Source organism: Dromiciops gliroides, chromosome 2 (genome assembly GCF_019393635.1).
Source record: "Dromiciops gliroides isolate mDroGli1 chromosome 2, mDroGli1.pri, whole genome shotgun sequence".
NCBI classification, from domain to species: domain Eukaryota; kingdom Metazoa; phylum Chordata; class Mammalia; order Microbiotheria; family Microbiotheriidae; genus Dromiciops; species Dromiciops gliroides.
Window position 1 is genome coordinate 235,051,520 of NC_057862.1, and position 14,276 is coordinate 235,065,795.

Here is a 14,276-nt window from a genome sequence, read left to right on the forward strand (position 1 = left end):
ATCCACAGTGACATGCCCAGGATGTGCTTGGGTTGGACTTCACTAAATCCAAGGCTACCATGAAAATGTACAAAGGATCTTGATTTCCTTAGCTGGGGGATATCTGGATTAGTCATTCTCTTGACCACCTTCACCCATGCAGATTGCCACTTGCCTGTTACTTAGTCAATCACAGGACCATGGATTTAAAACTGGCGGAGGTGGGTGTGGGGTGGGGTGGGGGAGGTGGAGGGGGTGTGGGAGGAATAATTTTAGAGGCCATTGAGTCCGACCTCCTAATTTTATGGATGAGGAAACTGAGGCAAGTGACCTGGTTAATAAGTATCTGAAGCAGGATTTAGGGCACCTAGGTGGTACAGTAGTTAGAGGGCCACACATAGAGTCAAAAAGACATCTTCCTGAATGCAAATCCAGCCTCAGACACTTACTAACTGTGTGACCCTGGGCAAGTCACTTAACCCTCTTTGCCTCAGTTTCCCTATCTGTAAAACGAGCTACAGAAGGAAATGGCAAACCACTTCAGTATCTTTGCCAAGAAAACTCCAAACGGGGTCTTGAAGAATCAGACACGACTGAACAATCACTGAAGCTGGATTTGGACCCAAGGTCTTCCTGACACCAAGTCCAGTGCCCTGTCTATTACTCGGATCCTGTTTCTATTTTGTTTAAGGGGCATGAGATGGTAGGTTAGACTGAGGGGTGGTGGGTTAAGGTTCTTCCCCAAGCTCTAAGTGTGGGAAGGGCACAGTCCCGTCAATGCTGCCTCATTTCTCAGTCACCCTATTCTCGGCTGTTTCCCTAAGAAAATACAAACAATTCCCTGTAGAACATGCCCTGGGGCTTTTCATTCAGGCAGCATTTCATAAAAACCTAACAAAAAGGGAACAGAAAGGAGAGGCCTACGAATATTAAATTCCTCTTAGAGTAACTGCCTGATGTTAATTAGGTTCATCTGGATTTCTTTCTGTCGGTTTATTCTCATGACTGCCATGCTCTGAGAAGTTTGCAGTGACCTGTATTTCTAACCACCTCGATTGACTAAGCAATAGACAGGTTGCAGTCTGCATTACTGGAAGTGGTGGAGGGAGCAACCACTCGGGGAGTTCCTCGGGTGAGGAAATGAAAGTATATTTTCATAAATTCTTAATACCTAGTCACATGGGGAGCCTAGGGTTTAGTGAAGTCCATTCCAACCACACCCCTGGCATAAGTAATTATGTAACCCATGTTTATTAGCTTTTCCAAATATACATGGGTCCATCATTAACTAATTATAAGATTACTTCTGTTACTGAACCTCTTTGTTTTCCCAAAGAGAAATATTTCCATGAGAGAGTGTGGAAGGTAAACAAATGTCTTACATTTATATAGCATTTAAAATTTTTGTTCCATGTCCATATGTGAATTTAACTATCAAAAACAACCTTCGAGGGGCAGCTAGGTGGTGTAGTGGATAAAGCACCAGCCCTGGATTCAGGAGGACCTGAGTTCAAATGTGACCCCAGACACTTGACACTAACTAGCTGTGTGACCCTGGGCAAATCACTTAACCCTCTGCCCCACCAAAAAAAACAACAACAAAAAACCAACCCACAAACAAACAAACAAACAAAACCTTAGGTGGTAGGTGAGGTAGGTTGTCCAGTCTCCATTTGCTTGGAGAAACAAACAAACAAACAAATAAACAGAGGGTCAGAGAATTTGAGTGACTTTCCTGAAGTCACACAGCTAGTTAACAGGTCAGTTGGGACTAGACTTTCTTTCTTTCTTTCTTTTTCCTTCTTTCCTTCTTTCCTTCTTTCCTTCTTTCTTTCTTTCTTTCTTTCTTTCTTTCTTTCTTTCTTTCTTTCTTTCTTTCTTTCTTTCTTTCTTTCTTTCTTTCTTTCTTTCTTTCTTTCTTTCTTTCTTTCTTTCTTTCTTTCTTTCTTTCTTTTTCCTTCTTTCCTTCTTTCTTCCTTCCTTCTTCCTTCCTTCCTTCTTCCTTCCTTCCTTCCTTCCTTCCTTCCTTCCTTCCTTCCTTCCTTTCTTTTTTTTTTGGTGAGGCAATTGGGGTTAAGTGACTTGCCCAGGGTCACACAGCTAGTGTCAAGTGTCTGAGGCCAGATTTGAACTCAGGTCCTCCTGAATCCAGGGCCTGTGCTCTATCCAGTGCACCACCTAGCTGCGCCCCCCCCCATTTTATATTTTTTAATGATTTTTTTTTTCAATCAAAGAAAATCTGGCTTCTCTCCTTCCCCCAGCCCCTCTGAGAAAGAAAGAAAGAAAAAGAAAACCCATGTTTTAAACATACACAGTTAAGTAAAGACGCAAGCAGGTGGTACAGTGGATAGAGCACTGGGCCTGGAGTCAGGAAGTATAAGTATATCTTCCTGAGTTCAAATCTGGCCTCAGACACTTAGTAACTGTGTGACCCTGAGCAAATCACTTAACCCTGTTTGCCTCAGTTTCCTCATCTGTCAAATGATCTGGAGAAAGAAATGTCAAATCACTCCAGTATCTTTGCCAAGAAAACCCCAAAAAGTCCACAAAGAGTTGGACATGCCTGAAACAATTCAACAACAACAAAAAGTTAAGCAAAACAAATTCCTGAATTAGCAAAATGTCCAAAAAAAAAAAGCTTTAATTTGCACTGTCTATTACTTCTTTATCTGGAGGTACATAGTATGTTTTATCATGAGTTCTTTGGAATTATAATTGGTCGTTGTGTGGATCAGATTTTCCCAGTCTTTCAAAGTTGTCTTTACAATACAAATTGTCTTTACGGTACAAATTGTTCTCCTACTTCTCTGTTCACTTCACTCTGTATCAGTTCATACAAGTCTTCCTAGATTTCTCTGAAACTGTCCAGTTCATCATTTCTTCCAGCACAATAGTATTATACCACATTCATATATTATAAGTTGCTCAGTCATTCACCAATTAATGGGCACTCCCTCAAGTTTCTATTTTTTTTGCAACCACAAAAAAAGGGCTGCTATGAATATTTTGGTACAAATGGATCCCTTTTTACTTTCTTTGATCTCTTTGGGGTTTAGGGCCAGTAGCTGTATCTCTGGATCAAAGGATAGGCATGGTTTAATAACTTTTTGGGGCATAGTTCCAAATTGCTTACCAGAATGGCTGGATGAGCTCATAGCTCTGCCAACAGAGAATAAATTTACCTGTTTTTCCATAGCCCAAGCACCATTTTCTGCATGAAGCCTTTCCCAGTTTCCCCAATTGCTATTGCCTTCTTCCCATGCAGACTATTTGCACTTAACACCTTCATATATAATTGTAATCTATTCATTTTATATTTATGGTGAATACATTTAAATATAAACTTGTCTCCCTCCTTGTAATTCACTCTCCTTACCCTACCAGGTAGTAGGCACTTAAATCTTATTATTTTCAAAATCACACATCTGGAGAGCTGAATTCTTAGTTTTCTCAGTATCATGATAAAGTGAAATGCTGCAAAGTTACAAATCATTCTGGCTCTCAGTGAATGTGGGGACATTGGCCCTGTCTCCACCATTATTTATCTCTTTTCCTCCTTTTTGTTCTTCATGATTTTTTAAAATCTTTCCCTGTGACTTCCTGCATACTTTCTTTTCAAGATCTACTGGCCAGACAAATTTCCATTTATGTGTCTCTATTTTCACTTGAGCCTCCTCCCACCTGTATATCTCACCTTTGGCCTTCTAATTCATAGGATCACAGTCTTCAAGCTGGAAGAGACTTTTAAATGTCTTCTAGTCCAACTTGTCACTCAGTGCAGGAATCACAAATACAGCATTCATGGCATGGTTATCCATACTGACCTTGAATATTTCTAGTACTGGACAGGTCATTGTGACATAAAGCATCTTGACAAACTCCTCTTGCCTCTATCTGTCTTAATTGAATAAAAGAGTCTGCTAATTGCATGATTAGGAAGAGCCTTTTTGATTATTCCCCTAGATCTGGGTACAAACCCAATTAAAAAAGGCTTCTCCTAAGGGGGCAGCTGGGTGGTGCAGTGGATAGAGCACCACCCCTGGATTCAGGAGGACCTGAGTTCAAATTCGGCCTCAGACACTTGACACTAGCTGTGTGACCCTGGGCAAATCACTTAACCCTCATTGCCCAGCCGAAAAAGAAAAAAAGAAAAAGGCTTCTCCTAATCATACAGTTAAGACTGGAATGGGCCACAGGATATCTATGCACACTCTGTGGTCTGTCCAAGATACTTCCATTCCCAGCCCTTGATTGATACTCATGTTCTCCAGGACATTCATAGTTACCTTGTATTTACTTCTAATTTGTTCAATCTTTTGATTTTATCCTTTCCCCCAGAGTCAAGGAGCACTCATTAAGCACCTATTGTGTGCCTGTCATTGTGTTAGGTACGGAAGTAGACCGCAAATAGAAACCAGATTGAAGTTGTCCTATAATTTCTCGTTTTAAAATTCTGAACTACCAATAAAATGAAATACCAAGGAAAAGGAACATTTCCATATACAAAGTAGAATGGGGGGAAAAAAGAATTGTACATGAGCCACAAGTCTCTATTAAATACAGCTTGCTTTTCTGCTTAAGTATATAACACATTTTTTCTACTATTTTTTAAATTGTTTTTAGTTGCTTCATCAAACCATTGAATTATATTTGTTCTATTTTAATTATCAAGGGGTCTGCTATTGAGTCAGGTTTTCCACTATCTGACCTAAGCTATTTATTCTTCTTCCAATTTTTTCTTTTTCCTACAGAACTTTTATTTCATTAAAAAAAAAAACCACTTCTTGCATCATTTCTTCCAGATACTCTTGTGGTGCTTGTGGCCAAGCTATTTTTTTTTTTTAAATGAGGCTTTGCTGGTATTAGCTATTTTCTTTTAAGCTTTCCTCTTTCTTTCTTTCTTTCTTTCTTTCTTTCTTTCTTTCTTTCTTTCTTTCTTTCTTTCTTTCTTTCTTTCTTTCTTTCTTTCTTTCTTTCTTTCTTTCTTTCTTCCTTCCTTCCTTTCTTTCTGTGAGGCAATTGGGGTTAAGTGATTTGCCCAGGGTCACACAGCTAGTAAGTGTCAAGTGTCTGAGGCCAAATTTGAACTCAGGTCCTCCTGACTCCAGGGCTGGTTTTCTATCCACTGTGCCACCTAGCTAACCCCTTAAGCTTTCCTTTTGAAAATCTCTTAATCCATAATATTTCTTCATAGTGTTCAGTGTCTTCTTCTGTTATGCATATCTCCAACCTTAGGTCCTGATCTGGGACTTTGTACCAGGATCATGCTCTGCCCCATCCCACACTCTTAGAGGGTGTAGTCAGGCTCTGTTTGGACCTGAACTCAATCTTCTGAGTTCTTGCCACTGGCTTTTACCTTCTCTGCTGGGCCTGGGCTCATAGTACCAGTGGGCATCAGTGTCCCCAGTTAGAGCTCTGTGGTTGGCTTCCCCAGTAGGACACTGCTGTAGTCTTCTATCCCTACTATGGCTTCCCTGGTCAAAGATGCTACTGCAATCTGTTCTTCCTAGAGTTTTCCCTGTTGGTGCATCCTTCTAGGATAGAAGCTATGATAATAGCTGAAATACACACACACATACACATATCTTTTAAGTCAACAAAGTACTTTAAATACATAATCTAATTTAAATCTCACAATAACTCTGTTAAGTCCATATAAGTATTATCCATTTTACAGGTGAAGAAACTGAGTCAGAGAGGTTAAGTGACTTGTCCCAGGTCTATGCTTCACCAGCAAGTTGACTCACCGTCCTGACTTTTATGCCATACATTATAACTAATAGATGCCTAATAGGACAAGTATACAAAGAATGCAAATTGGGGGCAACAAGGTGGTGCGGTGATAAAGCACTGGCCCTGGATTCAGGAGGACCTGAGTTCAAATCCGGCTTCAGACACTTGACACTTACTAGCTGTATGACCCTGGGCAAGTCACTTAACCCTCATTACCCTGCCCCCCCCAAAAGAATGCAAATTGCCCAGATTATGATTTGCCATTGGATGGAATTGAATTAATCTATTAGTCTGCTATATCTTAGATAGTACGGCAGATGGACAATGAACAGGACCCAAAATTGAGCAGGAAGATAGCAGGCTTTATCCCTTTTGGAAAAATGCATAGGACTGTCAATGATGCCAAGTTGCTCCTTGGTACCAAAACCAAACCAAACCAAATCCCTTTTAATATCAATATTCCCTTGCTATATGAATGTGAATCATAGAAAACTCTATTTTCTGAAGAATAAAATTCATACATGAACCAAAAGGCAATGTGTGTGTGTATGGTGGGTTTGAATAGGTGACCACCTGTTGCCATAGATACCTCATAGACAAGAATTAGTACAAAAAGGTGGCATAAAAAATATGTAAGAGGAAGCAAACCTGTCATGTCTTTTTGAGATGAAGGGATAATTGATGGATAGCCTAAGAAGTTGCACTGATGCCTATGAAACGTTAAAATATCTACAGCAGGGATTTTTAGCCTAGGGTCCATGAACTTAAAAAAAATGTATAATTGTATTTACATGTAACAGGTTTCCTTTGTAACTCTGTTTATTTTATTTTATGCCTTTAAGAACTTTATTTTGAGAGGTAGCTAGGTGGCACAGTGGGTAGAGCACCGGCCCTGGATTCAGGAGGACCTGAGTTCAAATCCGGCCTCAGACACTTGACACTTACTAGCTGTGTGACCCTGGGCAAGTCACATAACCCTCATTGCTCCGCCAAAAAACAAACAAAAAACTTTATTTTGAGAAGGCTTCACCAAACTGCCAAAAAAGTTCATGGAACAAAAAAAGGGTTAAGAGCCCCTTCTGTATAGTAAGGCCTCTGGCAAGTTGAATAGATTGACTATTGGGGAGTTACAGAAGGACCTGGATGAGAATAGCACAAGATAAGATGGTATGAAAGGTTATGATCTATGCCAACAAAGGGAATATCTACATTGATGAGATTGTGAACCTATTGAAAGATTATACTCAATATCCTACTCTACCTAAAGTAAGAAGTTACATACTCTCCCTTCATCTTAAATTCTTCTATGAGTTTTTCCTAATTAGAAGATGAGTTTCCTTGTAATAGCACCCTCATCATCCAAAAATTTCCAATTCTTCCTCTTTAAGCTGCCAAAGAGTACAGGTGTTCCTTGATAATATTGTCGATAATAACACGGAGCTTGCATTAAACCCCTAATATGATGCTTCATTGTGACCAGAGGATGGCTCTTGGTTCCTGAAGGCTGTGATGGAGAAGCATCTGCTTTGGTAGTACTAAACTCAAAAGATTTTTGAGTATGGATCCAGTTCCAATTAATGTGAATTAATTCAATTAATGTGAATTAATGTGAAATGGTCCCATTATTTGAATTTGTGTGGTATATTTCTATTGGAATACAATATATATCATAAAAGTATAACTTTGAATAGTGTGAATTAGAATATGATCACTTCTAGGGGATTTATCATTTGCATTCATCAGGACCTAGCAGCTGCTACATAAAAGCACATTTGTTTCCAATAGCCAGAAATTTATTTAAAAATACCCACCAATAAACAAATGAATGAATGAATGAATGAATAAATAAATAAAAATAAAAAATTAATGTCTTGGGGCAGCTAGGTGGTGCAGTGGATAAAGCACCAGCCTTGGATTCAGGAGGACCTGAGTTCAAATCTGGCCTCAGACACTTGACACTTACTAGCTATGTGACCCTGGCAAGTCACTTAACCCTCATTGCGGGGCGGTGAAGGGGGGGAAGATGGGGCGGAGGTGTCAGGGGATCGGGGAGAATGTCTGAAACAACTGGGGAGAAGTTCTCAGGAATAGAAAAGAAATGTTTTTGAGCAGAGAGCTGTTCTATAAAAGTCTAATAACAAACATAAGAAAGTGCCCCCAAACATTCATTGATGTTAATTTTTTCATAGTAGGAAATGAAGTTGCCCTCCAATAGATTTCTTCATTGAAGATGCTCTTAGTAGCTGTTCATGAGTTCTAGAAAAAGAGGAAAGGAGACTTAATTGTGAATTTCTTTGTGATTCCTAGAAGGACATTATATCACTAGAAGTACTGACAATGTATAACCATGAGAGGAGGGACTGGGTCTCATATATTCTTGGATTTTTCTCCCAACCCCTGACTCTCATCTAGCACAACACCTTGTACATAGTAGGTGTCTATTTAATGCCTATTGAATGAATGAACGAACGAACGAATGAATTCTTGGAATATCTTTTCCTTCTGAGGACAGATTACTCACGATAATTAGCTTTTGGGGCTTCTTCCACTTTCCAATGTATTTTATAGAGTCCTACTCTTCCTCTTGAAAGGAAGGGGTCTGGGTGTTCATCTGTGCTGATTGTGTACTTCCCCAGGAAGTAAAATTTGTTTCTCACAAGCTGTGTCTTTTCTCCACAGAGTCCAACCTGGGACTAGAGATCAGCATTCATTGTCCATGTCATACCTTCCAACCTAATGGAGACATCTTAGAGAACATTCATGAGGTGATGGAAATCAAATTCAAAGGTAACAGTGCCGGTCCATACAGATGGGCCTATGGAACTAAATGCATTGAATTAGGTGGGGAAGAAGATTCCAAGAATGGGAATCAAGGTCCCAGGCACAGAACTGTTTGAGTGCTGTATACTATCTCCCAAATTGTTTGTTGCTATTGTTTGTTTTTTTGTCCTTTGTTCTTGAAGAGGACCAATGACTTCAGGAGAGTGATGATTTGACTTGCAAGTGGATTAGAATTAAGTGAGGCAGGGCTGTGCAATCATCAGCCTCACTCTCTCTCTTCCAGAGGCATCTGAGTCCAGTGGCAAGATATAGGTCAGGACGATTGGAGATGACCCAGAATGCAGTGAGAAACCTTGGCCTTTTTAAGCTAAGGTCTTTCCCAGGTCTCAGTTTGTCTGAGACAAATCATCCATTCAGTGATTTAAGGCTAGGTAAGAAATAAGGCAAAAGATGTACTAGTTTGTCTACTCAAAAAACAAACAAACAAACAAAAAACCCAACAATCTGGAAGGGGAAGATCCTCACAGTTTCTGGCCAGAACAGAAAAAAATTGCTATTTACACTCACTCTGAGCCATCAAAACCCAAACAATGAGCAGGTGAGGCTTGGGCTTGGACCTATTACTGGCTAATCAGTGACAGTCAGAGTGATGTGGGTGTAAGGCATGATCGAGTAACTTCATAAAAGGCTTTATTAGAACCTAGTTTTCCAGAGCTCAGTTTCAAGAAACCATAAATGAAACTACGTGGGACAAAAGAATTAATTGTCCCAGTTTTTTTTTTAAATGATAGAAATATAAGTAGGGAAGAGAGAGAAAAAAAGATCTAGCCCTTAAACCCCAAGATGTATTATAAGGTTTAAGAGATCAAAATTTATATTCCTTTGGGCAGAACAGGGAATCATGCCCTTTCATCTCCCAAATGTATGTGAATGAACATTAGTCTAAAAACAATAACCCTTATCTATATAGGCCTTAAAGGTTTGCAAAACACTTGAAATATTGCCTCACTTGATTCTCATAACAACCTTCTGAGGTAGATACTATTATTATCTGTTTTTGTTTCTTTTGTTTTGTTGTTTTTACCAATAAGAAAGCTATAGCTCCAAGGGGTTGAGTGATTTGACCAGGACTGCTCAGCTACTAAGTGTCTGAGGCAGGTTTCAATCCCAGGTTTTTCTGAACTGTAAGTCTGGCATTATATTTATTATGCTTAATAAGTGATTACCTTTTTGTTTGTTTGGGGTTTTTTTTTGTGGGGAAATGGGGGTTAAGTGACTTGCCCAGGGTCACACAGCTAGTAAGTGTTAAATGTCTGAGGCTGGATTTGAAATCAGGTCCTCCAGAATCCAGGGCCTGTGCTTTATCCACTGTGCCACCTAACTGTCCCCAATAAGTGATTACTTTTCATATGAAAGAAGACATTCTAGTAGGCAGGCATATGAATTCATTCCTACATTCTTTCAAGAAATATGTATTGAGGGGCAGCTAGGTGGCACAGTGGATAGAGCACCGGCCCTGGAGTCAGGAGTACCTGAGTTCAAATCCGGCCTCAGACACTTAACACTTACTAGCTGTATGATCCTGGGCAAGTCACTTAATCCCAATTGCCTTACCAAATAATAATAATAATAATGTTTTTTAAAAAAGAAATATATATTGAGTTCCCATGTGGTTCTTGCCTGATAGTGCCATGTATATATTTTTGTTTTTGTTTTTTGTTTTTTGTAGGGCAATGGGCTTTAAGTGACTTGCCCAGGGTCACACAGCTAGTAAGTGTCAAGGGTCTGAGGCCAGATTTGAACTCAGGTACTCCTGAATCCAGGGCCGGTGCTTTATCCACTGTGCCACCTAGCTGCCCCCGTGCCAGGTATATATGACATAGCTAAGTGGTATAGAGGATAGAGTGCCAGGCCTGGAGTCAGGAAGACTAGTCTTCCTGAGTTCAAATCTGGTCTCAGATTTGAACCTGTGTGACCTTGGGCAAGTTACTTAGCCCTGTTTGCCTCAGTTTCTTCATCTTTAAAATGATCTGGGAAAGGAATTGGCAAGCCACTGGAGTGGTTTGCTCCAATATCTCTGCTATAAAAACCCCAAATAGGGTCACGAAGAGTCAGACATGACTGAAAATGACTAAACAAAATATATGTGGAATGCTGCTGGGCTCTGTATTTTTTTATGTTGTACTTTTGTTTAAATGGGAAATCTAGAAAAGTCATTTCTGCATCTAAATATGTTTCTAGGAAACTTTGCTCACTTGTGCATACTGGTTTTCAGCTCAAGTTGCTCTTTTTTCATTCATTTTCCCAGCTTTGGTGATTGAGGCATGCCTGAGGTCAGGCAACTTGTCCAAAGCTGTGTTGACACAGTGGTTTGGCTAGGAGAAGATACAGGAATCTCTTGGCTTCCTGCCCTAGGCAGTATTCTTAACCCCTCTGGGTTCTGTTTCAGAGCCTGCTCTTCTAGAATGCCAACGATCTGACAACTTAATCGTATAATCTTAGACTCACAGAACACATGCAGGGAGAAGCTGAAGGCTCGTATAATTCATAGCTTCTTTCCTATGGGCAAGGTTGTGCTTCATACACTTCAAATCTGTGGATATTGATCTTACTCTGCAAGGTGGTTTTAGTATCTGTTTTATTTATTCTAGGCAGCTAGGCAGTACAGTGGATAGAGAGCTGGGCCAGGAGTCTAAGAGATCTGAGTTCAGATCTGGCCTCACACACTAGCTGAGTGAACCTCAACAAGTCACTTGACCTCTGTCTGCTTCGTTTTCCTCCACTGTAAAATGATAATAATAAGAGCACCTACCTTCCAGGGTTGTTGTGAAGAGCAAATGAGATTATATTTGTACAGCACCTGGCTCATAGTAGGCACTTAATAAATGCCCATTCTCTCCCCGCTCCCTTTCTATTTTTCTATGACTTTCATGTCTCACAATATTCACAGTCTAACCACCCTTCCTAAGGCCTAATTTTCGCTTGTAGTCACATAAATGAGTTTCCTCTTTTCTCTCGATATAAATGAAGAACATCTGATAGCTATTCTCTATTAAACATCTCTTTAGCCTTCTCTTTTTCCAATGAAAAGGGCCCAATTCTTTTCTGTTTTTACCTTGTTTATCATATTAGTTATCTTACTCTGGACCCCATCCATCAAATGAGAGAATAAACTATAAAGCACAATCTAAGTATAAATTATTAACATCCATGTTCTTTTAAAAATAAAATTGTATTTCCCCCTAATTACATGTTAAAACAATTTTTAATATTTGTGGGTTTTTTTACATTTTGAGTCCCAAATTCTGTTTCTCCTCCCTCCCCCTATAGTAAGCAATCTAGCACAGGTTATACATATGTAATCACATAAAACATTTCCATATTAGTTATATTGTATAAGAAGACTCGAGCAACAACAACAAAAAGAAAGGGAAAAAATAGAATGCTTCAGTCTGTATTCAGACAATATTAGTTCTTTCTTTGGAGGTGAATAGTATGCTTCATCATGAGTCTTTTGGTATTATCTTAGATCACTGTATTGCTGAGAATACCTGAGTCATTCACAGTTCTTCATCAAACAATATTGCTGTTAGTGTATACAATGTTCTCCTGGTTCTTTTCACTTCACTTTGCATCAGCTCATGTAAGGCTTTCCAAGTTTTTCTGAAATCATCCTGCTTGTCATTTCTTATAGTATAATAATATTCCATCACAATCATGTACCATAGCCTGTTAAGCTGTTCCCCAATTGATGGGCATCCCCTCAATTTCCAATTCTTAGCCAAAAAGAGATGCTATAAATATTTTTTTCCAAAAAGGTCCTTACCCCCCTCCTTTTTAAAAATCTCTTTGGGATATGGACCTAGCAGTGATATTGCGGGATCAAAGGGTATGCATAGTTTGATTGCCCTTTGCTCTCCAGAATGGCTGAATCAGTTTATAACTCCACCAACAGAGTATTAGTGTCCCAGTTTTCCCCACATATCCTCCAACATTTACAATTTTCATTTTTTGTCATATTAGCCAATCTGATAGGTATGAGGTGGTACTTCAGAGTTATTTTAATTTGCATTTTTCTAATCAATAGTGATTTGGAGCATTTTCACATGACTATAGATAGCTTTGATTTCTGTGTCTGAAAACTGCTTGTTTTTATTATCCTTTAACAATTTATTTGGAGAATGACTTATATTCTTACAAATTTGATTCAGTTCTCTATGTATTTGAGAAATAAGGCCTTGATCAGAGATATTTATTGCAATTCTTCCCCTCCCCCCAGTTTTCTGTTTTCCTTCTAATTTTAGTTCAGTTGGTTTTGTTTGTGCAAAAAACTTTTAAATTTTATATAATCAAAATTATCCATTTTACATTTCATAACACTCTCTATATCTTGTTTGATCCTAAATTCTTCCCTTATCCTATTCTATGCTCTCCTAATTCGTTTATGGTATCACCCTTTATATATAAATCATGTACCCATTTCGACCCAAGTTCTCTTTAGTTGTGACATCTTAGAATATACAGAGTACTCTAATGATACTTGGACAAAGCCAAATATAGTTGGGAACAAGATAGCAGAGTGACACAATAGCTGTCTTCAAGTATTTGAAAGGCTTTTATGTGGACAAGAAATTAGACTTGTTCTGATTGGTCCCAGGAAGCGTAACTACCACAATGAGTGAAAGTGGAAGAGAGACAAATTTGGGCTCTATAAGGAAAAGTGTAGAGGGATAGAGTCTAGAACTGTGATTTTCTTGGTATAGGGAACTTTGAGTGAGAAAAATTTACTTATTCAACTTCTTCTGCAATAGTCTTATAGAGAAGCCTACAGCATTGCATTAAGTGACTTGCCCAGGGTCACTCAGACAAATATGTCTCAGAAGAGGAACTTGAACCCAGGTCAACCTGACTTTAAGGCCAGCTATTTATCTACTATACCATGTTTCTTCTCATGCAGGAACTTTCTCATAATTAGAGCTATCTAAAAGTGGAATGGGATGTCTTATGAGGTAGTAGGCTCTCCTTCATGGAAGGTGTGCAAGTGGAAATGGGGCCAAAAGTTTTTGAATCTTGAGTGGTATACAGCCTTTGAGTTGGCATCAAGCTTTTATATCTTTAGCAGCTATATTCTATATATGTGTGTGTGTGTGTTTCCTTTTAGAATTTTTATTGCTAATCTTTTATTTTTATATTACTGACATTTCCCAATATGTCCCTTCCTTTTCCCTTCCAGAGAACCCTCTCCTTTGTAACAAAGAAGAAAAAAAACAAGAACCATCCTGGCAAATTATAAACCAAAGCCAACATTATATTCAGTGTTCTCTATCCATAACCATTCTACAAAAAGACAAAAAAAGGGAAAGAGGTGCATTCTTATAGCATTAGAATATAAATATAAATATATTCTTTTTATTGCCCATGCCAGAGTGTTGACTGGTTGGTTGATCCCTTCTCTGAGGCCACTCTTTGTCATTATAATAATCACATAATTTTGTTTTGATTTGCTGTTGTTTCTTTTTACATGGTTGTAGTTATTATGTACATTGTTTTCCTATTTCTGCTTACTTCACTTTGAATTTGTTCATTTAAGTTCCCCCATGCTTCTCTGTATCCTTCATATTCATCCTTACTTATTGGGCAGAAGGTAATTCCATTACATTCATATACCATGATTTATTTTGACATCTACTCTGTTTTGTGGTCTTTATTTCTTCCCTTCCCTTCCCTTCCTTTTTCTTTTTCTTTTCTTTTCTTTTTTGCTGGGCAATGAGGGTTAAGTAACT

At 38.8% G+C, this 14,276-nt stretch overlaps 1 protein-coding gene across 1 annotated transcript in view; it reads left to right on the plus strand.

The window, feature by feature from the left end:
* TGFB3 (transforming growth factor beta 3) overlaps positions 1-14,276 on the plus strand; it is a 40,349-nt gene that overhangs the window by 19,302 nt on the left and 6,771 nt on the right. The window contains exon 4 of the mRNA XM_043985340.1: positions 8,392-8,499. Coding sequence (XP_043841275.1) covers positions 8,392-8,499 — 108 coding nt within the window. The remainder of the gene's footprint in view (positions 1-8,391; positions 8,500-14,276) is intronic.